The 26,204-nt window shown below is 47.2% G+C and overlaps 8 protein-coding genes across 8 annotated transcripts; 4 read left to right on the forward strand and 4 right to left on the reverse strand.

The window, feature by feature from the left end:
- Positions 1-715: 715 nt before the first annotated feature.
- Positions 716-2,278, reverse strand: cysA (Serine O-succinyltransferase; the record flags this gene model as incomplete). The annotated part of the gene is made up of 1 exon (XM_031146933.1): positions 716-2,278. One exon carries the CDS (start codon positions 2,276-2,278, stop codon positions 716-718), a length of 1,563 nt encoding a protein of 520 aa, XP_031007342.1.
- Positions 2,279-2,769: 491 nt separating this feature from the next.
- LHYA1_G001956 (uncharacterized protein) lies at positions 2,770-4,008 on the forward strand (the record flags this gene model as incomplete). Its single annotated transcript, XM_031146934.1, is given in 3 exon segments — positions 2,770-3,108; positions 3,158-3,538; positions 3,553-4,008. 3 exon segments carry the CDS (start codon positions 2,770-2,772, stop codon positions 4,006-4,008), a joined length of 1,176 nt encoding a protein of 391 aa, XP_031007345.1.
- Positions 4,009-4,662: 654 nt separating this feature from the next.
- On the forward strand, positions 4,663-4,929 carry LHYA1_G001957 (uncharacterized protein; the record flags this gene model as incomplete). Its single annotated transcript, XM_031146935.1, has 2 exons — positions 4,663-4,772; positions 4,878-4,929. 2 exons carry the CDS (start codon positions 4,663-4,665, stop codon positions 4,927-4,929), a joined length of 162 nt encoding a protein of 53 aa, XP_031007344.1.
- A 2,429-nt stretch (positions 4,930-7,358) lies between these two features.
- On the forward strand, positions 7,359-9,477 carry PDC (Pyruvate decarboxylase; the record flags this gene model as incomplete). The annotated part of the gene is made up of 6 exons (XM_031146936.1): positions 7,359-7,452; positions 7,500-7,727; positions 7,776-8,261; positions 8,318-8,586; positions 8,678-9,286; positions 9,373-9,477. 6 exons carry the CDS (start codon positions 7,359-7,361, stop codon positions 9,475-9,477), a joined length of 1,791 nt encoding a protein of 596 aa, XP_031007323.1.
- A 1,243-nt stretch (positions 9,478-10,720) lies between these two features.
- sre1_0 (Sterol regulatory element-binding protein) lies at positions 10,721-12,177 on the reverse strand (the record flags this gene model as incomplete). Its single annotated transcript, XM_031146937.1, has 3 exons — positions 10,721-10,936; positions 11,011-11,877; positions 12,115-12,177. 3 exons carry the CDS (start codon positions 12,175-12,177, stop codon positions 10,721-10,723), a joined length of 1,146 nt encoding a protein of 381 aa, XP_031007322.1.
- Positions 12,178-14,279: 2,102 nt separating this feature from the next.
- nit-4_1 (Nitrogen assimilation transcription factor) lies at positions 14,280-16,837 on the reverse strand (the record flags this gene model as incomplete). The annotated part of the gene is made up of 6 exons (XM_031146938.1): positions 14,280-14,892; positions 14,940-15,174; positions 15,230-15,348; positions 15,430-16,586; positions 16,615-16,683; positions 16,742-16,837. The coding sequence occupies 6 exons, from the start codon at positions 16,835-16,837 to the stop codon at positions 14,280-14,282; spliced, it is 2,289 nt and encodes a 762-aa protein (XP_031007378.1).
- Positions 16,838-22,189: 5,352 nt separating this feature from the next.
- Positions 22,190-23,651, reverse strand: IWS1 (Transcription factor; the record flags this gene model as incomplete). The annotated part of the gene is made up of 3 exons (XM_031146939.1): positions 22,190-22,493; positions 22,544-23,022; positions 23,073-23,651. The coding sequence occupies 3 exons, from the start codon at positions 23,649-23,651 to the stop codon at positions 22,190-22,192; spliced, it is 1,362 nt and encodes a 453-aa protein (XP_031007379.1).
- A 390-nt stretch (positions 23,652-24,041) lies between these two features.
- Positions 24,042-25,451, forward strand: brr6 (Nucleus export protein; the record flags this gene model as incomplete). Its single annotated transcript, XM_031146940.1, has 3 exons — positions 24,042-24,168; positions 24,218-25,068; positions 25,119-25,451. The coding sequence occupies 3 exons, from the start codon at positions 24,042-24,044 to the stop codon at positions 25,449-25,451; spliced, it is 1,311 nt and encodes a 436-aa protein (XP_031007380.1).
- Positions 25,452-26,204: the final 753 nt, after the last annotated feature.

A 26,204-nucleotide genomic window follows, 5' to 3' on the forward strand; every position in this document is an offset into this window, starting at 1 on the left:
TCTTGCCTCTTTTTCAAGTTCTCTCTTCAAAACGAAGAAAAAATCCCTTATCGTATGTAACCCTTATCGCACTCAAACAAGTCTTTCTATCCCTCTACAGCGCGCGCAAAGACTAGAAGTCGCTCGCTGGTGATGTTATAAGATTCTCTGTTGCTTTGGCATTGAAATTTCAATGCCCTCTAGAAGAATTGATGGGGAGGAAAGAAGGTTGGGCGGGTGGTGAGAAGAATTGTTAAGAGGAGGGAGGGGGAGGTGTGGATCGCGGCGCGGGGCAGAGAGAACGGAGCGAAAGAAGAAAAAGTAAAATGCTTGCAGATGACAGGGGTGGTGATTGGATGGTAATGGGATCACGGAGCGTGCTAGAGTGGAGTGGGACGAGGTCTGGATCGTCGGCGGGCCAGGCCGAAGAAGCAAATATTTGGTAGAGGGGAGCGGCTGAGAGTGTGGACGGATGGATCACCAGATGAATGGATTTTGTAAGAGTCCTGAGGGAGCGTGGGACTGCTGTGTGAGATTCGTAGGACTAATATGGTATAATATTTGATTTTAGAAGTGTCTAAATTAATTGAGAAACGACTTCGTGCTGTTGTTGCTGTTTGTACTCCTGCAGTGCTATGATACAACTCCATAAAATGCAGCTTCCCCATGAATCATACAATCATATCTCAATAACAAGATATACCTTCGGCCTAAAAAAGAAGGGACTATATTCTGTTTATCCCAAGAACTGCCTCAAATTCCCCCCAATATGCTCCAAATCCAACAAAAAGCTATCATGTCCAAAGAGACTCAAGTCCTGTCCCAACTCCACGTGCGTAACATTCTTATTCCCGCCCTTCTTCAGCGTCTCAGCAATCTCCCTCTGCTGCCACGCCGGAAACAAGATATCGCTCTCGACGCCCATGATAAGCGCTGGATGATCTCGCAAGCCTTTCAGCCCTAGAACCAAATCTTGTGGGGGTGCGGACGAAAGTGTCACGGGCGCATTGAGATCAGTGGGAGCTTCTGCTTCGGGCTGTTCTTCGTATGGTGTATCTGGAAGCGTCAGACTGCAAGAAGTAGCTCCATCCCAACTCTGATCTTTGGCCCCTAACCGCTCTGAGCTTTCCGCACGGCGAGCCGCAGTGGCAGATTGATGCGCGGCGCCAAGGTCAAAGAGATCCATAGCTTTGCTCACATAAAGCAGACTATTCGCATCATACTCCAAACAAAACTTCTCTCCCGCATGATCCAGATACGTCTCGATCAAAAAATCCGGACACAGTGCAGGCACCTTCCTCGGATCAGCCCTCCTCCTCCCAAACCTCTGCTCCCATTCTGGGCCCGATCGATATGTAACCGTAGCGATTTCCCTCGCGAGTTTCATACCCGCGTGAGGAGGTATGTTGTCGTAGTAAAATCCCCGACTCCAGTTCTTATCCATCATAAGGACCTGGCGCTGCGTATGCCGCATCGCAATGCTGTACGGATGGCTCCGTGCGCAGCCTGAGATACTCGCTATCCTCCCAACTCTCTCAGGAAAAAGGATCCCAGCAGCTAGTGATTGCATACCTCCCATACTTGCCCCAACACTTGCATACAATTTGTTTATACCAAGTCCGTCAAGTAGCCGGAATTGCGCGCGTACCATATCTTCCATTGTGAGGATTGGGAAACGAGTAGCGTAGCGGTTGCCATCTGCTGGATCGATACTGCTTGGTCCTGTACTCCCGTAGCAGCCCCCGATAACATTCGTGCATATAACATGATATTTGTCCGTGTCCAGACAGCCTCCAGGGCCAATGAACTTCTCCCACCACCCTGGCTTCGGATTCCGTTCTGTGGAATGCGCATGTGATGATGCTGAGAGACCGGTGTGTAATAAGATTGCGTTGGATTTGTCTGCGTTTAGAGAACCCCATGTTTCATAGGCTATATTGAAAGAAGGAAGGACACCGCCCCAGTCGAGGAGAAGAGGTTCGGAGCAGTGATACGAGAGTGTTGCGCCGCTGGTATAGGATGGCTCGGGGCCGCTGGCCATAGAGCGCGCTTCGAGTGTTGCAGTTTTGGATTCTAGGGCGTCGAGACAGGGAAATGCCATTGCGGGATTTGAGGCTTCTGCCAGACCGGCATTTTGGGGGGGTTTGGCGTGGAAAGATCGTGTGCCGTTTTGTTGTTTTGATGTGGGAGGCGGATTGGTGGCTGTTGATGAGTTTCTTGCCCAGGAGTTTCTTGGGATTTTTGTAGGCCGTATTGATATTCGCGCTGCGGCGACAATACTCCTCCTTGTGGGGTTCATGATGTTGTATATCTATAAGGATTGAAGACGTTGAGCAAAGGATTGAGCTCGATCAAAGCCCTACAAAACATTACACCAGCTGGAATATCCATAGTTTTGTCAGCCAAAAAATAAAGTTGTCCAAGCGTCCGAGGTCGGATTGCGTGATTGATTGATTGAGGACCCGAGGTGCGGGGACCAGCCACCACAGCCTTGTGCTAGACCTATTCAGGTTGGTCCTTTGGATATATCTACCTACTTCCAATGAGGACTAGCCTAGTGCGTCATCTGGATGTTGTCGCCTTGCTCTGGCTTCAAGCCTGTCCTGTGTGCCTACATAGGTAGGTAGTGTAGTTCCCTCAACTTGATCTCGCCGCTGCCCCTGATCTATCCTCATTACAATACGAGTAGTGCAATAAATAGTAATTGACGTTGAACAATCTTGAATCATCACATCACCTCCCTCCTACTCTGATTCCCCTGCATGATACTCGTACCACCGCATGATACATATGGCAAGCATCTACAACATCCTAGTCAACCTAGGCAACGCCCTCTTCGCCCTCTACCAATACTTCTACAAAACTATTTTCAACGCTCTCTTCAAGAAAAGCCCCAGAACAATCAACATGGCGCAGCAGAGCACTGAAGCTACCCTCTATCAACCTTCCGTGGAGGATGTGCTGCAAGTCAAACAATCTCTATTCAAAGAGCTTCGTCTCCCCATAGAACTCGTCGAGGTCGTGATTGACTTGGCCGAATACTGGCCCCATACTACAAGCGTTACGACCAATGATGCTGACCATCCGATTTCCGTGCGGTCGGGTGCCGAGTTTGAAAATCGATTCCTAGTAAGCAGACTCCATACTCTTCTACCTAAGCATGAACTAACTCGAGCAGTTGAGAACATTTCCCTTGGGTTATGTACCCAACGGTGACAACCCCACCACCCTCACCGGCATCGGAACACATTCTGATGACCATATCACACTCGATAAAGCTGTGAAATCCTCCAATACCCCCAAACCATGGCCTCCGTCCCGCGATGTCCAAGATGATGCCACGAAAGAGTTACTGGAGCGATGGACTGCTGTTTCTATGTCGCGAGGGACCCCGTGTCGGAAAATTGTTTTTACGCTGAAGAGTCATGATCAGGGGTGGGGAGGAAACCCTGCAGATAAAGGGACATATAGAGGGTCATATTCTTGGTTTGATGTTGGATTGGAGAGGATATCCGCATCGCGAGCAGGTAAGAATGCACCTTTGGTATATTTAAACACGGTTAATAAAGATAGAAGCACCAGAAAGGACCGAAGAATCCGTACCCCTTCCTGAATTCCCCCCCCCTTACCGACACAGAATCGCAAGAAAAGATAATCAAAGCTACAAACCCAGTCATCTGTTCCCTCCGCACAATCCTCCCGCGCACAGTTCCCAAAGGCCCCTCTTCAGAAGATTATCAATTCGAACATGCCCTGTTACCCCAACCAAACTGTTTACAAAGGAATCTCACTGCCGAGGGGAAGACACATGAACATGTCGTGACCTGGTCTTGCGATGACAATATCCTACCTGAATCCGTCGATGGGACCGAGTTGGAGAAACAAGGAAGGGGGAGGGAGACTGCAACAGGGCAGTTTGTGAAGGACATGAAGGTTGGGGATGTGGTCACTATTTGGGCGAAGGCGAGGTTCCCTGGGTGGGTAAATATTGTTGAGCAGGTCAAGGTGGAAGTTTATTGGGCTGCTTAGGTTGAATTGATCAATTGGGAACTTGGAAGGACTTCGAACAAACGGATATATTTTTAATGAGCGACGAAGGGTTGGAGTGATTTACAAGAAACCAGGTAAGAGCAAAGACCCTGTAACGAAGTATGAAATTGATGGACTTTTAGAATGGATGTATGTACGACTGAGAAAGCAATAGAAGAGGTTGTGCTCGTGACTATATGCCAATTGCTCGATTTCGAGTCTCCCATCCAGGATTCGTGAGACACTGTACTACCAGGAGATAAAGACATCAGCGTACCTACCTAGGTAGAAGTTTAATGCTGATTCTGAGATAGAATCCATTAACGCTCAACATGATTCACAACGTTGATTTTACCTCGAAACGCTAAATCGTCACATCCCGTGACATATTCACCTTATTGCTTTTAATATTCCCCATGCAGCCTAGCTCTAGACGCTAACCGCAGTCGCGTCTTCAGCAATATAAGGTAAACAAGTCACCCCTCAACCCTTCATCATCCCAAACCAAAAATTTCCTCAAACCCCAGCACGAAAATCGAAAATTCCAAAACTCTTTATACAACAAGAACGCCTGGTTGTCTACACATCCCATCAAGAATTACTTTGATCCGACAAGCCGTTATCTTTGAAGTTTGAGTTTGAAGGAAGGATAAGATGGCTGTTAACTCTGCTGCTAAAGCTGCGATGCAGAAGGGGAGGGTAGAGAAGGCGAAGAGCAAGAAGGATAAGAAGGTCGCGGCACAGGCTAGGGCTGCTGTTGCTAGGTATGTTAAATTCTTCTTCTTTCTATATGTATTCTGTTTAATTCAATTGCTGGATTCGCGGCGCAATTGATATATTATACATGTGCTAACTGACTGAATGCACAGAGAAGCACGTTTCGGAAAGAAGACACCCACGAAAGTCACTCCCAAGAATTAGATGCGCCTCACTCTTGAGATGATAGATGGTGACTGCGACGGACGGCAATGGAGGGGGGCATGTGCGATAGATATGAATTGCGTATGCTTTTTGGTCGACAAACAAGACCGTTGAATTGAACAATTGATGCTGCCTGACTGGTTGGTGGTTGCTTTCAGTTCGGTTTATGGAATCAATGGGAATGGATGGATTATGGGACGGATTGTTTACGGAATGATATCAATGGGCGTTACGAATGGATCTCTTTTCGTGGATATGGCGTGGCTTGGCTTACAATATATATCGGTTTGATATGAATGGATGAATAAGAGGCGCTTTGCTTGAATGCGCGCGCGCTGGAGGTGCCGCATAGCAGAGAGAAAATCAGTTCCGGGCTTCTAACCTGGTGTTTGCATTTCTACTTTATGTTTTTCTATTATGCTATTCTGTGTCTCATTCATTTTATGCAAGTACTGTGAGTGCTGTGAGTGAAAATGTCGATGAAGAGCGGATTGCAAAATGAGGGTTGAAAAATGATTCGCGCATTAGCAAAGTGACGCGACGTGATGCGTTGCGCGACTTCACGTTCTTACCTACCTACAGCAGTATCTTGTTCTCTTATACTGTACGAGTACAACCACTTCCGCAGTTTGTGTTTATTCGCTTCCACACCACTGTACTCTTCTGCTTATAGTTCTCGCCGTCTATGTCTGCACTCTTCCCATTCCAATCAATGTCTTCCCTTTGGTAAGGAAAAGACTATATCACCAACCCGTTTCCGATCTTCCTCTGTGCAAAGATAAAGATAAAATGCAAACTACTTGCAAGTAATTCGCAGGGTAATAAGCGCTATGTCTCGAGGCAGATGATGGTATGGTTTGATTGATTAATAGATTGTTATATTGATGTTTGGTCATGTTGACTATTATTAAACTTGACTTGTTTCCTGTTTTCTTCACTTGTTACGTGGGAATAAGGTAGGTGTTAGTAGTGTTGAGTTAAAGAATCTACCGCCTTACTTGACCTACCTCTGCTAGACTATATGTCCTCGATTAAAACCAGTCAGAAGAGAAATGATACATGGAGAATAAGTGCTGCAGTCACTAGCATGGTGTCTCAACTGAAAACTATGGACATAGATCCCTTCTGGGCCACTCTTTTCAAATCGGTATACGCTAGATTAGCTCTACCTACAATTTATCGTCGCCTGATGATATTTCCTTCCGATCTGCCGCTCGAATGTTTAACATAACATGTGAGAGGTGCTCAGACGTATAGAGCATCAACAACACTACAGGGTCTTTGGTCGATGGGGATTGCAATGGCATGCGTACCAGCCAGATAATGCTCTCAAATAGCAACTGCACGCCTTTCCCAATAGACACCTTGTCGGTGCTTGTTCATTCTCTACTCCTATACTTATGAATGCAATGGATCCTCGTGGTTTGTTCCTGCTTTTACAGCTGCGGTTGCAAGCACTTACTGGGCAAGTTTTTCGCAAATGTTGCCGCAGATAATAGAAGACCAGATCGTGCCGCAACCTGAATACAACTATACCACCACCAACGAGCTCATCATAGTACTTACGGCAACCCTCGATGGCAACTGGTTATTGTACTTCTTGCTGGCCATGCAGCCAATATTGACTGCGTTGATGTTTATCTTCGCAGCCATGTTCTACACCTCACCCGCCAATGGGCAAAGGTTTGGAATAACAGCAGTGCTATCTGGGACCAACAAGGATAGTTTAGACTTGCTTTGGGACTACTTTATCTGGCGTACTTGAGAGACTTGTCAGGCTTGACATATCTGTCGCTAATGATGTACAGAGCACTAGGGACACTTCACAAATGGGGTGCATACAGTACAGCATCCCCGGAAAATCTGCAAGGGGGAAAGGTTTAAGAAAGGGCAAAGTGTGTTCGTGAATTGCACTCTGGTCCAAGAATTATATTTTAGAAAGAATTTGCTGATCATATTTCCCTAACCCTTGAAATCCCTTCTAATGCATTAGGTAAGGTACGTACTAAAGCTGAAGTGAAAGGGGCAGGAGGTCCATACCTTCCACATCCGGCAGTTTAAGCGAGAGGTGGGGTTATATATACCCCTCCCTCCAACTTGCCGAGCACGCCGAGCACGCCCTAGTGCGTCCCGAGCGCCCTTCCCATCTACTTTGAGTTCAAGTACATCTCGCGCCGACGGTTTTCGCTCCATCCTGCGAATTGTGTAGCGAGCTTCTATGATTTAAATATCAACCGGCAGCCGATGCCTTTCTGATCTCATCCTCATTCCACCTGCATAATCTTACGTACACTTTTTAGGAACCTTGAAAGAAACCTAAGGCAAGCTTACACTTAATCTTTAGACGACCAAATCACACTTTCTCTCTCTTGCTTGTCTGACCCCTACTTTAAGCATCCAAAGAGAATTGAAGAGACGAACAAGTAACAATGACGTCAACAATTTCCATGGGCCAGTATCTATTCAAGAGAGTAGCCGAGCTGGGCATCGAACATATTTTCGGTGTACCGGGTGACTTTAACCGTAAGCAAAACTCCATTCTCTCACATATTCATACTGAAACCTTCAAGTCACTCTCCTGGACGAGCTATTCAAAGTCCATGAACTTGACTGGCTGGGAGTATGCAACGAGCTCAACGGCGCGTATGCCGCAGACGGCTATGCGAGAATCAAAGGCGTGCCAGGTGTCTTGGTGACCACCTATGCAGTAGGTGAGCTGTCTGCTATGAATGGTGTTGCTGGGGCATATGCAGAGCACGCGGGTATGATTCATGTAGTTGGCATGCCTGGAAGAGCAGGTATGTAAATTCCAAGGGTAGAGAGAGATAATACTAATAGGGTTGCAGTTCAAGAAGCAAGACTCATGCTACATCATACCATGGAACCGGGCATGGATCAGACGGTCTACGTAGGCATGGCGGAGCCTATACGCAAAACCCACACTATTCTCACGGATGAGAAGACTATGGCTCAGGAAATCGACCGTGTTATTGAAGCTGGAGTTAAGAGCAAACTTCCGGTTTACATCTATGTTCCCATGGATGTAGTTGGTATTCCGCTAGATGCGAGTCGCTTGGAGAAGCCTTTAAACACCAAGGTCGTAAACAGCAATTCGCAGATGGAAGATGAGGTGGTGCAGTCTACTTTGGAATTGATTAGAAAATCCTCAAAACCGAGTATTCTGGCTGATGTATTGACGATTCGACATGGTGGTCGAGAACTAGCTAGGAGACTTGCGAATGCGACGCAATTTCCAACCTACTCGACTCCTCTTTCAAAAGGAGTGTTTGATGAGACTGACTCGAAGTATAATGGAGTTTATAACGGCGAAGGTATTGCGCAATCCCTTGGATTGGAATTGAATACCTACTGAAAGCCAGTTATCTAGTTTCCTTCCCTGGCTGTGCCGACTCCCTCGAGAGCTCAGATCTAGTCTTAAACGTTGGATTCCTCCTATCAGACTCCAACACTGGTGGTTTCACACGGAAGATCCCCAACGGAAACTTAGTATTACTAGGTCACGACTACTGCCAAATCCACGACAAAAAGTTCGACGGTATCCATTTCCTACCAGTGCTAAAGCGCATCGTAGAAGAAATCGAGAAAGATCTAAAACAGTACGGTCTTCCCAAATCCGACACCCGTGCAAAAGTAGAAGTAAGTATACGTAACTCCACTCCCCAAAACCAAGATATTCAGCCTGACTACAACAAACAAGTTTTGCTAATCAACGATGGATTGACCACAGACACCAGTCCTAAGCACCTCAACATCAGGCCCAATAACGCAATCCTACATCTGGCAACGCATCGGGCGCTTCCTCCTTCCCAACGACATAATCCTCACCGAATCCGGCACCGCGCAATTTGGGCTAACGGACGCCGTCTTCCCAGCATCGACGCAACTCATCACGCAAACATTCTGGTCGTCCATCGGCTACACAGTAGGTGCCTGTCTCGGTGCTCTTGTGGCCTCCAAAGAAGCACAAAAACAAAAACAAAAACGCTCTTCCTCTTCAACTTCAACTTCAGACTCCCCCAGCAGCAGAGTCATACTTATCGTCGGCGACGGCTCGCTGCAAATGACAGTTCAGGAAATAGGCAGCTATATCCGCTTCAACTTCACCCCAATCATTTTCGTGATAAACAATGACGGGTATGCGATCGAGCGCGCCATTCACGGGCCGGGGATGGGGTATAACGATATCAGCATGTTGTGGGACCATCAGGCGATGTTAGGGTTTCTTGGGGCGAGAGAGGGGACTGGGATCAAGGGACGCAGTTTTGCTTGCAGGGATGTGGAGGAGCTGGAGCGGGTGCTGGGGGAGGAGGAGTTTGCGGGGGCGGGGTGTATACAGGTACGTGATTGTGTTTCTTTTCTTCCCGATGTTTGGGAGGAGGGAAGAGAAGGCAAAGGTGAATAGTACTGATTGACGAGCAACAGATGTGCGAGATTTTCATAGCCAAGTTAGATTATCCGTGGCGGCTATCTGCGCAGATTGCGGTTTCGAGGCAGAAGATGGCGCAGGCTATGGCTTTGCAGGCTTAGGAGCGTGAGGCCCAGGTACTGTAGGGAAAAGTCATCTTCTCCCTAGCTATTCGCAGACGTACAGTAGCGTTCGGATTGAACACTAGTTATTAGTAAGTAGTAAAATAATACTTTATTAGCTAGCATCCACGTTCTTGAAAAAACAAACGGTATTAACAAGGGAAAGAAGCATTTTTCAAGTACAGGTTGTTCAAGATTGTAGGTGCTAAATTAAGGAGGGCTTTAGTATAGTATCCTACCTACACTTACTTATCTTCAACTCTCTTCTCCCTCTCTCTCTCTTTATCTATCTAGAATCAACAGAACTTGAAAACGTAGAGAGCGCACGCAACTATATACTCCGTATAACCTACCTTATAGATACACCCTACGTAGGGTAAGACATACAGCACGGAGAGCGAAGACGGAAAGCCGAAGTTCCAGCGGGGAAGTTGCGCTACTGCTTCTCTGTATTCAAGAGAGTGGGCGAGGGGTGGGAATGATGAGATGTGAGATGGATGGAAATGGAAATGGAAATAGGAAAAGAGTGAGTGTAGTTAGTATGGCATGGAAACATTTGCGAGTTGATGCTAGTTGAACACTACTGGTATGGAAGAAATAATACATAATCAGCGCAGCGGAATGCATTTCATTATTCAGACTAGAGCTCGAGTAAGAGTATGTACGAACGATGGTATACAGTTTCCAAAAAATATTCTTCATTCACAGACAGATAGGTAGGCTATTTATTAATTCACTAGATACCAGGAATCTCTTTCTTGTGATATGGTATGTTATGTAGTATATTCATACTAACACTCACTACACTCCTGTGACTAACTACAAACCCCCCTTCTCTCTATCCATTAATATAATCTCCCCCTCTCCTTCTCCTTTATATATATAAATATATTCATTCATAATCCAGACATGAAAGTGGAGTATGTGATCAGCCCATGGCAGGCCTTCCCAGCCACAAATGCCAATTGCAATTATCGCAAACAATAGAATGACTTTTGCCACCCACCAATCAATAGACAGACAACTTCGCTTTTCGCTTTCGCGGAGAATGTGTCTCGACAAGGGTATCCAGCGTTCCGTTCCGTCCCGTTTCCTTTCCCAAAACTCCAGGAAAATGTATTGTAATGCAATGTTCAGACCCATATATGATCTTCCAAGCTCGCTCCATCGTAAATGCATTTTCAAGACAGACAGATCAAGAAGATGAATAAATTAATTAATCCATGCCGTGCCGTGGACCTGATCATCCCATGATACCATCCAGACTATACCTCGCAGCGCTACCCTGCCGACTCGAAGTGGCCGCGCGCTGCTGGTTAACGTTTTGAGGCTGCCGGGCCATGACGAGGATCTCGAAGGCGTCGACGCGGGCTTTGAGGGACGAGTTTTCTTTGGCGAGGTATCTGTTGCGTTTTTCTAGGTGGGCGATGTATTCTGTGGCTTTGGAGAGGACGGTTGCCTTTTGGGTGTTAGTTGTTGTACTATACATACACATCTTGGGGAAATTGAATGAAGAGGGAATGAGAGGCGTACCTTGTTCAGCTTATGCGCTGGAGTCAAGCCTTGCAGATCTTCCTCGATCTCCTCACCGCGCGAGTTGCGCTTGCTCATGACCCGTAATGACGGCACCGAGTCGCGGAGCGCGGTGATCTTGTCGTTGAGGTTTGTGCGGTACCGTTTCTCAATCATGTTGTGTGCTGTCTTCTTGATCGGTGGGTGTCTACGGCCGCTACCAGCAGGCGGGCTTTCATCGTCTTCGTCCTCGTCTTCCTCGTCGTCTGCGCTGCTCTTGCGCTTCCTCATGTTGTCCGTGCAGGGCTCGGGCGATGATGTAGTGGATGACGTGGGGCTGCGGGCTTGCGACGGCATGGCGATGTCGCGGAGTTTGGCTTCTTGCTGTGGGGTGAGAATGCCGTTGTGGGAGGTTACTTGTCTGGAACCTGGTGCGGGCCGTGACCAGGAGAGAGGGGTTGAGTATAAGCCTTCTCGTTGCGAGATATCGTTGAGTGGAGAACTTTTCATGGACCCTTGAGTTTGGAACAGTGATTCTTCGGCGATGGGTTCCTCGACGAAAACAGCCGAGTCGTCTAGTTGTCCTCCCCCTTGAAGCTCTAATCCTCTCATGTTGGGAGACATAGGCTCGAGCTTGAGCTCTGGGAAGAAGTCAGATGTTGGCGACAGTGCTGCGTCACTTGGATCGTCCCAACGCATCCAATCCTCAAACGAGCCAAAGTTAAACGACTGGTCCTTGATATCCTCCTTGGATAGAGCGAAGGAGTCGGCGGGGAAAGTAATGGATTCTGGTGAGGTAGGCGATGTGAGGATAGAATCACACGAGTCCGCTGGGTCGTTGTAAGAGTTTGAGTCCCAGACAAAAGCAGGAGAGACAGATGTGTTGCTCTATTAAGTATAAATGTCAGTCGATGTAAAGTCGCGTGATGTTGGGTGGGATGTGAGTGTGGTAAAGGGAAACGTGCTTGGTTGGTCGAATGTCAATGAGACCAAAGAGGCTTACACCTGAGAAGCAAAATACCCAATCAGGATGAAGCTCTTTTTCAAGATGGTAAAATCCTCCTTTCTGCAGGGTGGAAGGAGCTCTCTCTAGCTCATCAACTCATGACCTTGAAATACACTTACTTGAGATCTCTGCTTATTCACCGAGAAATAATCAACGCCTGGACGTTGTAAAATGCCAGCCATCTAGGATCGTCACAAAACAAGTGTGTTTAGCAAAAGGTTGGTTGTTTGTTTCCTTGCTGGTATTGCTAGGGTAAGGTATATCTTCAAAACTTGTATTGGCAATATGCAAACCGAAGGTCTGATATTGATAACGTGATAGTAGTAAGTTAAATAATGAAGTGATTGTCTTTAATAGGTGACGTCCGGGCTTCGCTGGGTGAGGCCAATTGATATTTGTATTGGAAGGTGGTAGGGCGCAACCATCCGGGATTGGCAGCACGTGAAAGAGAAAAGACAGACCCGAATGCGCAAACGTGTTTGAAAACTGCCAGCCTCAGAGCCGGTCGATACTCGTAGTCGTACGAGTCGTACGAGTATTGAGAACAACATGATGTGACTTTACTACTAGTGCGCCTTCGAGGTCCAGCTTACAATACGCGAGGGAAGATGTAAAGGGGCCGGATATAAAGTATCAACGGGCGCCTCCGCGGGTGCAGAAAAGAGGTCTGGAAAAGGCGACCATGCCTACATAACTGGGGAAATTTCCTTGCGGTCAAGGGCTCCTCTGCTCCACCCCGATGCCACCGCTTCTGCATCTTGATACACGATAGATACACTTGAGAGAGGCGCCGACCACCAGGTTGATACGCCGAGAGTCTGCAATCCAGAGGTGAGAGAGGCGGCGCGAAAGAATCTGCGTGCGAGAACACGCGAGAACCCACGTCGTGGGCTGATTTCTGCCAAACCATGAAGCCACCCGTGCAGGGGTCCAAGCGCATCCAGATCTGTAGTCGGGCAGTTCCGGATCTCCAAGAATCTTGGTAACTGAGTCGAGAGGATCCTGTGATTGGCTGGATAGTGAACTCGGCTTGGTAAATACGTATAAATCTCTTGAAGAGGTATTGTTATGCTTCTTCAGGGATATCCTACCTCATTTTTTCGGACGGTTTATGTGATCGTTCCGGTGTATTCTCGAGGCTAAGTTCGTTTGTTCGTTTAGGTAGATGCGAATACGATGTATGCATATTGCAGTACTGTACTATTACTTTGAGTATTGTAGTATTGTACTTGTGCGTATATTCCAATTCAAAAGCAAAGAAGGTATATCAAAGCGAGAGAAGAAGATTGGAACAAGTACTCGAGTATACATCTATTGCTTTCTTTCTTTCTTTCTTTCTTTCTTCACATACCCCCGCCCCAGCCTTACACAACACAGTTCCGTACTAATACTACCCCAAAGGATCTTTCCCCAGACTCCCCATTTGTGTCGATCTTCCCTCAATCTCCAAAGCCACATTTATCCTCATCTCACGTTAATACTATACGCAATCTGGGAAAACAACTGGTCTAGTCTACCTTGGCTTTGAAGGCCCCTCTGCCTGCCCCTCCACCCCTCTTCCAACTCCACCACAACTCCACCACTGCACTGCAAGTCTGCAAAGCGTTGAAAGAGTTATAGAGTACCTCCTACAGCTGCATAAAATGTTATCCCAATGCAAAATGATGCCGCCCGCCATACTTACATAGATTGGCTGCACGTTGCATTTCGGTAGTCAAGAAAACAGCTCATTTTTCTGTTGCAGATCCGGTCAGCGGGATTGCCGCGCTTCTTATTGGCTTCACCCCCTTGTTCAACGAAAAGATCGGTCCAGGCCCTAACGGCCTTCGCCACCTGTGAGCTTCGGAGCTTTGGAGGGAGCTTCTCTCGAGAGAATTCATATCTGGTCAGATGCCGCGTTCTTTGAATTCAGTTCCATCTTAAAGACGCACTTCACTTGCAAGATTTGATAATGTATTCATTATTACACCATACGCCCCCATTTATCGCAAGAGCATTCCAATGCTCGGGTATTTCCTCACTGCAGGTACGAATAAACGTCCAAAGAAATCGCGCCGCCCAGATATCGTATACTCCGAGAATGCATCTCAGCCAGATCTTAGTCATGTCCTCTCTCTCTATTCAAGAAAGTGGGGATGCTTATTACACGTTCATCCACCAGGTCCTGTTGTTGACTCTATTTGCTCTCTATAAATAGTTGGCCATGGGAAAAGGTTTTCGTAGGGTATGCTTTGGATTCAAGATGAAGCAATTGTGAACATAGATTAAGTCCAGAGGGTTGGCCTCACGCCGAATCGTCGACTTCCAACATTCGAAATCCGCTGGACTCCAATTCCGCACCTATGTTCAACAACGGTGCTCCCTGTAATGGGAATGGCCAAAACAAAGGGTTTTCATCCTGTTTAACTGGCCCGAGCGTGCGGTCCATGTCCACACCTTGAACGTTTGGACAGAATTGGTTCAATGACGACGTTGAAACTCGGCACAGTGATTTCGGGTTCTGCTTATATTTCAATTCCTCTTCCAAGGATTCAGTTTCCATAGAATAGTCGACTCCCCAAGTGCTGATTAGATACTGAATGATATCGAGAGCGCGGTCCGCAAAGCCGTGGCAGGCCTGCATCTCTTTCAGGTCATGAATCCCCTCTTGAAGCAATTCGCGTCCATCCTTGGTGGTACCAAGGGTGACCACGTGTGCGATACTTGAAGTGAGCACGAAGCAAGGCACAAAGGATGGTGTACGTCGGAGGGTATATAACTTGGAATAAGAATGCACCAGGGTTGTAATAGCTTCGGCAGCCTGGCTGCAAACATTGCGCGGTGAAAGACCAGATCCTATGATTTCAAGCTTGATAAAGGGCCTGAAAAGTAGTAATATGGCAAAGTGGTAATACATACTGCGAGACTTCAGCATTAGACTATGATTAGGATGGGGGTGTCTTACTGGGCAAAGAGCACTGCTGGGGTAAAGTTGTGACCCAGGCGCAGCGCCGTGGGGATGGAGTCATACCAGTTAAGGTACTTGGTGTAAACATCGAGTAGTTTCTTTCCTGTCACAGGGCTCCCTGGCGTGTAAAGTGTGTACATCGTTTTGTAGACTATTTCAGAAAGCTCACAGAATGTCTTGTACACGCTACGGATGTTTGATGGTTGAGTGCAAGACCGCTCAAAGGGGGCCCCTTGAAGGTCATCAGCGTAAATTCTACATCCATGGGTAACTTCGAATTGTATTACCGTCATCTGTATAAGGAACCCAATCTGAAGCTTCAACTTCATCGACGATATCCGGCTTTGCCACCAGTGCCACGTCCCTAGAGCATTGAGGTAACCGGCCGATGCTGAGAGACCAGGCCCTTTATATGGAATTAGAGGCGGCGTTTCAAGCCATGGTATATAATCTGTCGAAAGACTACAGTGGAAGGAATCATGCTTACTGGTCTAAAGAAAAGGCACCCCAAAACGTTGCCGATCGAACAGCGTGGTTCTCTTGAGAATCTGCAATTTCTTCATCCTCAAGCTCACGATGTAGACCCATCTCGATCGCTAGTCGTATTGACTGGCCCGAATAGTAGAGACTCTGACTTGAACGACCACAACTAACCTCTCTTATTGACATTAACCCTAGGGCCTGAATAGTGGTCAGAACGTGCCGGTCGGTCTGGGCCTCAAATAACCTTCTAGCTTCCGCGAAGAATTGGTCTCCAGCACTTTCGCTGCTCTGAGTACTTAACTGCGACTCTACTTGATCCGAAAACCTACAGCCCAAAGCCAGAATGGCGTTGATTAGTAGGGACGAGCAGTATCTTTGACTTCCAGATCTGTAATCTTCCAAGAAATGCTCTTTGTTAAGTGAAGCGAAAGTAGGATATTCCCAACAAAAATACAAAGCCATCAAATGCTCTACCAATGCCTTGTCTGAGGTCACTGACGTCCAGGACCCAGTGAACTGACCATCAGTAACCATATCTTTGGTGCGATCGGACCCAAACTCATGTCCAAGTACGGTCTCTTGTCCTTGGCTTCTGGAGATTTCAATTAGGCTGTTTTGGGATGATCGAGCAGGCTGATTCCACGTCCCTACCAAAGGGTAATTTGGGTTGTGGTGGGGATATGGTAAGCCATCAGGGCTCCAATTCATAGAATCAGCTTGGCTTCCGCCGGAGAAGTCTTGAGTTTGGCCTTCAGAGCCCCATGCAGACCATGCATTTCCCATCTCTTGGCCTGTTGGTTGGAGATCTAGTCCTTGAACATCTGTTGAACCAAAGTTCGATGAATCCGGTCTCATTATATTTCTCGCCGGTTGCAAGGCACTTTCGATAGCCTTGTGGTCGCTGCAATGATTGAACGTTGTGGTGTGGCCGCCTCCAGAGGCCGACGGTATCGAACCCGACCTCTCTAACTGTTCAGCTACATCCTCAAGCGTAGCACCATCTCGAAATTGTTTGAGGATCTTTTCGGACTCGTTATTTGAAACCAGAGCGGCGAGAACACGCCCAGTCTGCTTTTGTTGTTCCCGCAGTTGTTCAATTTCGGATCGCATATGTTCCTTTGATTGGCGGACCTTTTCAAAAAGAGTAGTGTAAGCATCAAACTATATTATCAAAGGTATGAAGATGTACCGGAACTTCATATACACAAGTCACCCCTTTCTGAGAAGTACACCTCCCGCACGGAGCTTGACCGTCGCACTACAAGTCGGTATTAGCAAGCCCAACATAGAAACCGTGGCGCTTCTCGTGGTATTACCTTTGCTCTCTTCTTGCGACATTCTGTGCATGCATTTGGTGTAACAATCCCAAGACCGCGGCGCCTCCTTAGATTGCTGGAGCTTGAATCAGCCATAGCTAGTCGACGAGATTGTATGTTTCGAGGGAATTTGATCGCCGACCATCGTTGATGATGCGATTTGATGATGCGATTTGATGATGCGATTTGATGATGCGACGAGAGGAATATTTAAATGTTTGGAGATGGTTGTGCTTCTGGCATCTCTGGCACGTAGGGCAGCATGAAGTTTTGCAGAGGTTCTTTGGAAAGCAGTGGGATGTTGTCGAAAATTCTAGACGCGACTACTTTTTTTTTTTCGGAGTCGCAGCAATATGACGTATAATCTGAGATGGGGGGTGGTGTGGGGCCAAAAGGGGCAGCGGCACACGATCACGATCCAACGATCGAAATGGACTTGTCTTTAGGTGAGCCTCTCGACTGATGTTGAAAGGGGGAGTGAAGAAGAATGAAGTGAAGCGTACCTACGGTTGGGTAGGTAGCAAGATTCAGGGTCAGTGAGAAAGGCCGGCCGAAAAGAAATAATTATCCGTAAGTGTAGATACCTCTACGAGAGGTTAGTTTAGGTAGGGCGTGGCTCAGAGAACCCTAGCCCTAGGTACCGTACCTTAGGTACTCGTAGGTACAGTAACAGGAGGAAGAGGGGGGAACCCTTCGCATCCACGAACCCAGCCAACTCATCGACAGATGGCCTCAAACTGCTGGAAAGATCGCCCTCGCAGCAATAAGTTAGCTATGATCGACCCATCGGGAGAGGTGGGCTCGGTGGGGTATCGGGGAATATGGGGGCAAACAACCACAAAGGGTAAGTGCAGCCTCCAATACTGGACTAGCGGGTCTCGAATTATCTACTCACCTGAAGGGTGTCGCAAGAGACAGCACTCCTCTAGAATATCCCTTCATGTGACAAATAGAAAGAGCGTCACTATGGGAGGTGTTGCAAGGATAAGGAACTGAGGAATGTCTTGTGGATGTGGTTTCACTCCGGCCCGAGTACTGTGCTTTTCTTTCCTAGATAGAAACAGAACCGGAACCCGGCAACCCGATGTCTCGAACTCCCAGAAACCGATCGAACTAAACCCTCGATCTCTCAACTCCACTTCGCCTTCTCCTTCGCTTTCGCTTTCGCCCTCTAGAAAAACAGTGGTGGATCAAAAACGCGGTTACATCTGCCTTGGCCCATCGACCCGGTCCACTTGGCACATGTCACGACCCAACCCCAATATCAAGAACATCTCAGAACAGTTATCACTTCTCGCAAGACAGGAGTAATAGCCGATCCTTCCTTTTTCGCTCGCTTCGCTTTACTCGTATAGCCTTGCTATAGATCCGATTCGCGAGTGTTTGGCGACACCAAGGAGAGACATAGTATCTCATGCCAATGGAAGTACTCTCTATCAGTCTGCGAGGCGCAAATCTCATGCCATCCCATTATACTGCGTATATCGCATCATCAGAAACTCCTGCTAGCTCTCTTGCTGCTTTCAAGTTACTGCGTACTGTCTGTCGTTGATCTCCCAAAAGTCCTCGGGGCCTAGCGTTGGGACCCAGTAGGCAGGCTAGTGCTTCAGCAGACTTGATAATATTCTTTCCTCATTAGTCAATAGATTACTTCTCGCCTTCTGTCAATTCTTGGTGAGTGTCTGCTTTTTATCATTCTTTCATTCTTGGTTTCTAATACCTGTTCTCTTAGAGGACCATCCATGACACTGTCTCATCACATGGCCTTTTAAACCACGCCGCCAACAAGTGTGAACATTAGGGAAGCTATAAATGCGGATAGGCAATGCAGATAGATGCCGTCGTCAGGCATATATACCCTTTCTCCAAAGCAGACCGCGTCTCATCTCATCTCATCATGTGGCAGACCCCTTCAGCAATTCACACTCCTATACAACCCATCCACACAGCCCACGATTCTGCCAGAATAAGTACGTACCCAACCACGCGCAATTAAAAGGACAATTCTCGGCGCAACCCCTCTCCCCCATAAGTATCAAAATAAACACATATCTCAACAATTCGCCCTTGACTCTAGAGCTTGATACCCACGCCGCAACCCAATGCGCAGCCAGCCTTGCTTAGGAGATTGGTCAGTGCCCGCTATCACTGGGCTCCTCTCAGGAGGAGTCGAAGACAAAAGGAACTTCGAGTGGCCCTTTACTTAAGACTCATTTGGTCGTATCCTTAGGGGTAATGTGAGGGTCTAATCTGTAGTTTTGCTGCTTTGGGCGTCGTGTGCTCCTTTTTGCTCGTTAGATATCTTATGCTTATGGATGTCCGTATCTTTTTCCATTGAATTACCCTTGTTGGAGAATTCCTCACTGTCAGAATGCATTTATACGTGCTATTGCTAGAAATTTTGGTCGAAAAGGGAAATATCTTTGTTTACTTTTGTTTAGCGAGCGAGTCGCGAAAAGGGGACGCGAGCGAGAAGCGATTTTCAACGACTGCTATTGCGACTAAGCTAACTCCACACGACTAATCATTACATAAATTAGTAATTTTCACATTCAGATATTCAAGCTATTGGGCTCGTTGTGCTTGATTATTTTTCTATTCGCTATAATGTGCAAGTTAACGTAAGTATGCTCGCAAGTACTGCATTAATAAATCCACCCATCCATTCATGTTACCCATGAACCAACCAACTCCAACTCCAACCCCAACTCCCACAACCATCCATCTAACCATTATAAGAATACCCCGCAACCGCAACATAAAGACTCGCACCCGGATTCGCCATCGCATTCCTATTCATCATCCTCTGCGACTTCGTCTTCGCGAATGCGTAGACTGGGATCGGCGCATCGTCCGTAGCTTCAGGCGCGGCTGAGGCCTCCTTCGAAATCGACTTGATCTTATGCTCTTCATCCACTTCCACTTCCACCTGCTCCAAAATCCGTGCATCGACCGTCTCGGCCGGAAGTGCAAGTAGGCGCGCTCCTACTCGAGAAAACCGCGTCATTTCTTCAGCGTCCTGCATGATTGTCTCCATTGAGGTCCTGCCGCTAAGTGATGGGTAGCAGATTCTGTGCGTAGGCATAGATGTGACTGTGCTCTGTGTCTGCTCATTCTCCCTGCTGGTGTCCGTCATGGGGACAGGGCGCTCGATAGCAATAGCCGTTTTCTGTATAGTGACTCAATTCGGTATGCTTGTTGAGTTTGTAGTCTTGTTCTTTCTTGCTTGCGTCTTCCGCTCGTATGTTTATGTGTTTGTGTTCTCGTACTAAAAGCAGCAGAAGAAGAAGAAGAAGAAGTCAGCTTTGGAGGGAATCAAGTAACTGGCTTGAAACCAGTCAATCGAAGAAAACCGTTCCGGGATTCTCAGGAAGGTTCGGGACTAAATGGAAGGAGAAACGCTTTTGATTATGGTAAACTGACCTTTGTGGATTGGTAGAATCGCTAATCGTAGTTGATTCTGCGACGAGGTTGGAGTCTGAGTTTGACTTGCTTAATAACGAAATGATTAGGTCCTGTGGTTGTGTACTGTAAATCGCGTCTCAGAGTAAGTCGCGATGCTGTCCGACTTTTGCTTGTTGTCAGAGCTGTGTAATGAGGCTCGAAGTAACTAACCCTTCCCTTCCATAAAGTACCTATATGATGATTGATTATCTAACTAGACCAAGTAGCTTTGACATAAGCCGCAAACGAGTGTTTTGGAATTGGTTCTTGTCTTGTCTTGTCTTGTCCTAAGGCAAATGTTTGTTATGCAGCGTGGAAGGAAGCTTCGGGATATTAGATTGGGGGCGACAAGACAACGGCGATTCTGTCTGTGAATAGAGTCATGCCTGTCGTGATATCCGTCAACGACTCAAAAGCAACCCGGGTTGTTTCGGAAGGCGCGTTGGATGAGGGTGGTGCGGCCAATTGATTGGTGGTGAATCGGAATTGAATCTCAAGGAGTTATTAAACAATGAATTGTTAAATGTTGCATTTGAGGTGAAGTACTCTTAACTTTATGTGATCTTTTTACAGCTCTGTTTAATGTGAACATGCTTATTTACTCACACTATCCTCGTTTCCCCAGCATACTTAATTCCTCCCTCTCCTCCCTCCACCCTTCTCAAACCTAGCGCTTCAATTCAGATTTCCACAAGCAGAAGAAGCTATGTGCAGATAGGCCCACCACATCCTACAGCTTTCCCCCATTAAGCCAACTCCACATACCTCATACTCTCCCTACCATGAGCAAGTATTTAGGCGTCCGTCCCACCGTGCCCGCTATTCTAGTATCTATTTCTCAGGAGATTTAGAGGAACATAACGGAGTCTGATGCAATGAATGGTTTTAAACTCAGAAGTAAAGTCTCCAAACGCGAATGGGATAAGATGCAGAAAAGAATTATACAATGCTGTGCCATTGATACTTGACAGTTTGCTAACCGATCCTTTAAGTAAGGAATCTGGAAATCTCTAGTGATTAATTACTTAATAAGGAAGGCATTCTCTTTACTATGTCAATACTGCTAGTTGAATTCACCTTAATCGTTAACTACAGCACAAACGAACTGTTTTCCTTGACACAAAAACAAAAAGAAGATGCTGAAATAAGTTCATTTCTTTCTTTCTTTTGCATAGAATGACCGACTGACTGCAAACCCATACAGTCCATTGAGTAAGCTGTAAGTTGACTTGATACATCCGTTCCTTCACTCACAACCGACTTCCCTCCACTCGCCATTTGCTTCTTTTTTCCCACCTCGTCCTTTACCCGCTTTCCTATCCCCCGCCCCCTATCAACAAACAGCCTTTCCCTACTCACCAGTCAGCAGCACAAGCTCCAAACCCGCCACTCACAAACCATAAACCATAACCCCCTTACAGTTCCAAAGCCAGATTCAAGTTCCATTTAATCCTTGCCACCAGAAAAAAAAAAAAGACTTCTTGCCCGGGGTAGAGGAAGACATTATTACCTATCTATCTACTTGCTGCGCGATCATTTGACTTTTCTTGTCGAGGATTGAGGGGATTTATATGGCTTTCGTGAAAATAGGTAATGCAGAAAACGAGAACTAACAGACATGGCGCTGCCGTCATTGCATGGGCTTCAACACAAGAGCAAACGAGAAGAGCAAACGAGAATTGCGATAGAATGAGGGCAAAGAAACCCATTGGGAAAATACATGTAGGCACGTAGACAACAAGAGCGAGTAAAGGATTCACGCTACTGTCACGAACAAGTATAGGCAAATCCTGAATCTTGAAATAAAATTCTTAGCGCTGTTCCGTTACCGAAAATCATGATTTTATGCGCCATAGACGTCCTGCTAGAAGTCCCCACAGTGGTCGGACATCGACATTGCTGTCTGGTAATTGAGCTGAAAATGCACCTTTATTGTATCTCCCTGAAGTTCTCAGTACGATGCTCTCCGTAAGTATGATAGTACATGCTGCCAAGCAGACCAGATCACCCTCTCCTAGCACCCTGACTCTTCTTCTTTCTCTTCCTCTCAATCAACTTCTTGATTTCAGACTCAGCACTAGCACCAATTGGTCTCGATAACGGATCGAGACCCTGGTTAGGATCAAAAGTACTTCTCGGCGCAACAGTGTAACTAGAGTTAGAGGTCTCCATTCTGGCTCTGTTACTTTTGTTGGGTTGGGCAAGAACACGCTCTCGCTCAATTTCACGTTTCGAAAGACCAGGACGTTGGGATGAGCTTGATTGCGAGGCTTGGGTGCCAGAGGGGCGGATGGCGAGTTGAGCAGCTCTGTTGGGAATATTAGCATAGGAAAACAAATAAATGCAAGGTCAACGTACTGATGGTTGTACTCTCTAGTATCCACCTTGCGCTGCTTGTAATCATCACTTCGCTTCAAAATCGGTCGTGACCACTCTCCCATCAACCGTTCCGCAATCCTCTTAACCCCAATTTCAGGCTTCTTGCTCTTGGTGTAGAATAGCACGATCTTGCCAATACCGCTGCTCAGCAATGCCTCTTTCTCGATAGGTAGTTTCGTAAGAGCCGTAAAAAGATCGCGTTGAATGTTGTATGCTGGAAGACTTCCATCGCCTAATGGTTCTAGGAAATACTTGACAGATTGGAGGAAATTGGTATCGGGATCCACGATGGAATGCTGAACAGTGTTTCTACTCAGTAGACTGACTACTTCGGGAAGCATCTTGAGCTTTTGGAGTGCAGGTTTGCCACTCTCACGAGCTGCGTTGTCCGCCTCGCAAGCTTGCTCCATGCGTATTTTGAGAGCCGCGATCTCATCGTCAAATGCCTCTTCGAGATCCTGTAATCCTGTTAGCGGCCATCTCGCTGCGCGCAAGGACAAAAACCTACCACTTCATCCTTCTTGCGTCTTCTCTTGTTGGGAGCCTTCAAAGCGTCGTCCATCGCCTTGTCCAGTGCACGCCGTCGCCTCTCCTCTGGAGTAAGCGTCTCATCATCTGGCTCGGTAGGTCGCTTTCGCTCCTTGCCTCCCTCTCTGCTCTTCCTTTCTCCATCACTCTTTGGCTTCCTAACCCTCTTTCCATCAATCTGCTCTCCATCTGGATCTTCATCGTCATCACGACGTCTCTTCTTCTTGTCCCGTTTCGCCTCCTTTGGCTTCTTGCCATCCTCTGCTCTCTTCCGCTTGCCTGCCTTTAATGTTCGCGCTGCATCCTCATCGATATCTACCAAGGGTCTATCCTCAAGAGCTACTGTTGTGGGATCGAAATCGGCAAACTCAGCTTCGTCGACTTCGGAGAGCTCTGATGCTAGTGAATCCTTGTCATCGTCGTCGGGATCGAGGTTGTCCATATCGTCGTCAGCATCGGCAGCAGGAGGTGGAGGCGTGCCTTGCTCAGAGTCTGCAGCATCATTACCAGCTTCTGGAAGAGGCGTGGTAGGCCGAGAATTGAGGTCTGAATCCGACATTCTCACTGGGGGTTGGTGGAGATTTAATAAAGGGAGAAGGGCAGTTTCGCGACTTTACATCGGGTGGTCGGGGAAAAGTCGTGGAAAACTGCGAACTGGCAGGAATAATTGATGTGGTTCGCGGCGTAAGAGGAGAGAAGAAAGAGATAGGGTGGATGTTCTTTTGTAGCTGTTCTGTTGAATGAATTCTAGGTTGTCGTCCGTCTTGACATTTCTAGGTGGCCCATGCGCGCTCTAAATTGAGACTAGTGTGATAACCTTAAATCCGGGGCAACGACACTGAACCTTGTTTTGTTTACTTTCACCTGCGGCCGATCGCTGCCTTCCTTCAACTTAACCTCCCACCCACCCCATATTGCCAGTGCTTTGTTATCGCAGACAACTTGCAATATGTTCAACAATATTGGAAATCAACGACGCACTCATGAAAGTCCTATGGATTGGGAGTGGCAGACCAAAGGTCCAACAGACCCAAATAGTCCATTCCCTCAATTCAAGCCCCAACCGGGACTCAACTGTAAGTCCACCACAGACATTTACAATTCACCAGCTAACTTAATTGCCAGCAAATTTCGAGTCCCCCAAACCATCAAGTTCTTTCATAAATTCATCTTCGACGCCAGCAACCCCATTTCGCAACCCTTCTTTTACCACTCCACGGAAACCATTCGATCCAGAGCTCTTCTCCGAAGCATCAGGCGCCGAATCCTCCCCAGCAGATAACGCAGATGCAGAAGATACACCGGACGCGCAAAAAGCAAGTATGACCATGGCAGCATTCACCGGTGGTTCAGAGAAAAAGCAACTCTTCGGGCGTTATGGGGCAAGCTTCTTAGGATACAGTCCAGGACGAGCTGAGCAGCGGCGTGGCAAATATGGAAATGCATTAGCGCAAAAGGTGCGAAAACGCAAACGGATGGAGAGAGATTATTCAGTAGTCAAATCGCATAGAGATGATTGGGATTCAGACTCAGACTCGGGGGGTTCACGACCAACGAGCAAGGGCAAAGACGAGAAAAAGCCAGGCTGGATATCAGAATTCCTCAACGGCATCGAGTCTCGACCAAACCTGCCAAACCTGTTATCATTCTATACGCAACTGGGGTTCAACCTCTTCCTTCTTGGCCTGACTGTCTTTGGCATTTATACTTTCTGGACAGCTGTCAGAGCAGATGTAGACAACGCTGCTGGTGAGGCGCGAGCGGAAGTTATGGCGGAGATCGGCAAATGTGCTCGAGACTACGTGGATAATAGATGCGGCCCAGATATGCGACTTCCAGCCCTAGAGAATGTCTGCAATGCATGGGCGCTGTGTATGAACAGGGATCCGAACAGTGTCGGCCGGGCCAAAGTAAGCGCTCATACATTTGCGCAAATCTTCAACAGCTTCATCGAGCCGATCAGTTACAAGGCTATGGTATGTATTCCCCTTGTGTCAGAAGGTATTCAATGTCTAACTTTATTCAGATATTCGTCGTACTCTTAGTCACAGTCTGTATCGTAGCCAACAACCTCGCATTCGGCATGTTCCGCTCCTCGAAACCCTCAACCATGCCAACAGCACAACCATACTATCCACCAACACCTGGCCAAAACTTCCAATGGGGAGCTCCGCCGCAAACACCACAGCATAATATTGGGTATGACCAATGGGGTGGTCAGACCTTTCAAGCTATCATGCCGAGTCATACACCTAGTCACAGGAGTCCCAGTAAAGGGTCGAGAAGCCCGAGCAAAGGGAACAGGAGTCCTAGTAAAGGAGACAGGGATAGGAGTCCTAGTAAAGGGGAGATGTATTAATATATCCAAAAATGGGAAGGGGCATACAGGGTGGGATAGGATGGGTTTTTGTTTGGATAATTGGGTTTGGGCGTACATGTGTACCAATACATGCATTTGGGTCAGTCATAGGAATGAAATGAAATGTCACGAAAACGTTGGCTGCCAATAAATTCCAGTCCCCGACCCAAACTTTCTCCTCACTGTGCGCATAATCATACACCTTCTTTTCCTCAAAGCCCATAAAGCCGATAAATACTCTTGAACTACCTCCCTCCCTACCTACCTACCTACCCAACACCAATACCGCATTCTCACACCATCCATCCCTTACCCTTGCATTTCCATCTCCTTCCATCTCCTTCCATCCCATGTCCCCATACTCAACCTCTCTGCACGCCCTTCTCGCCCTCATTGCCTCTCGCCTCTCTCGAACAAGCAACGGAGCATGCATGCATCTCGCAGTGACGCCAGCCAACCAGCCAGCCAGTTAGGAGTTCGTAGGGTATAGTATAGTATAGTAGAGCGTACATACATACATACATACATAGTAGGTAGTGTATATGTGGGCGAAGAGAGGTGTATATACTGGTGGGTATTATGGGGATAGGGAGAGTAAGATGGAGATGAGATGAGATGAGATGAGATGAAATAAAGGGAATGAGGTTCAATGAAGAGTATTAATTGATAATGGTGAGTTTGAAGCAATATATAATATGCTGATCAAGGTGGCCTTGCACGATAACTATGAACTAGAACGTCGCAATGATGGTT

This window comes from Lachnellula hyalina, assembly GCF_007821495.1.
Source record: "Lachnellula hyalina strain CBS 185.66 chromosome Unknown contig00029, whole genome shotgun sequence".
NCBI classification, from domain to species: domain Eukaryota; kingdom Fungi; phylum Ascomycota; class Leotiomycetes; order Helotiales; family Lachnaceae; genus Lachnellula; species Lachnellula hyalina.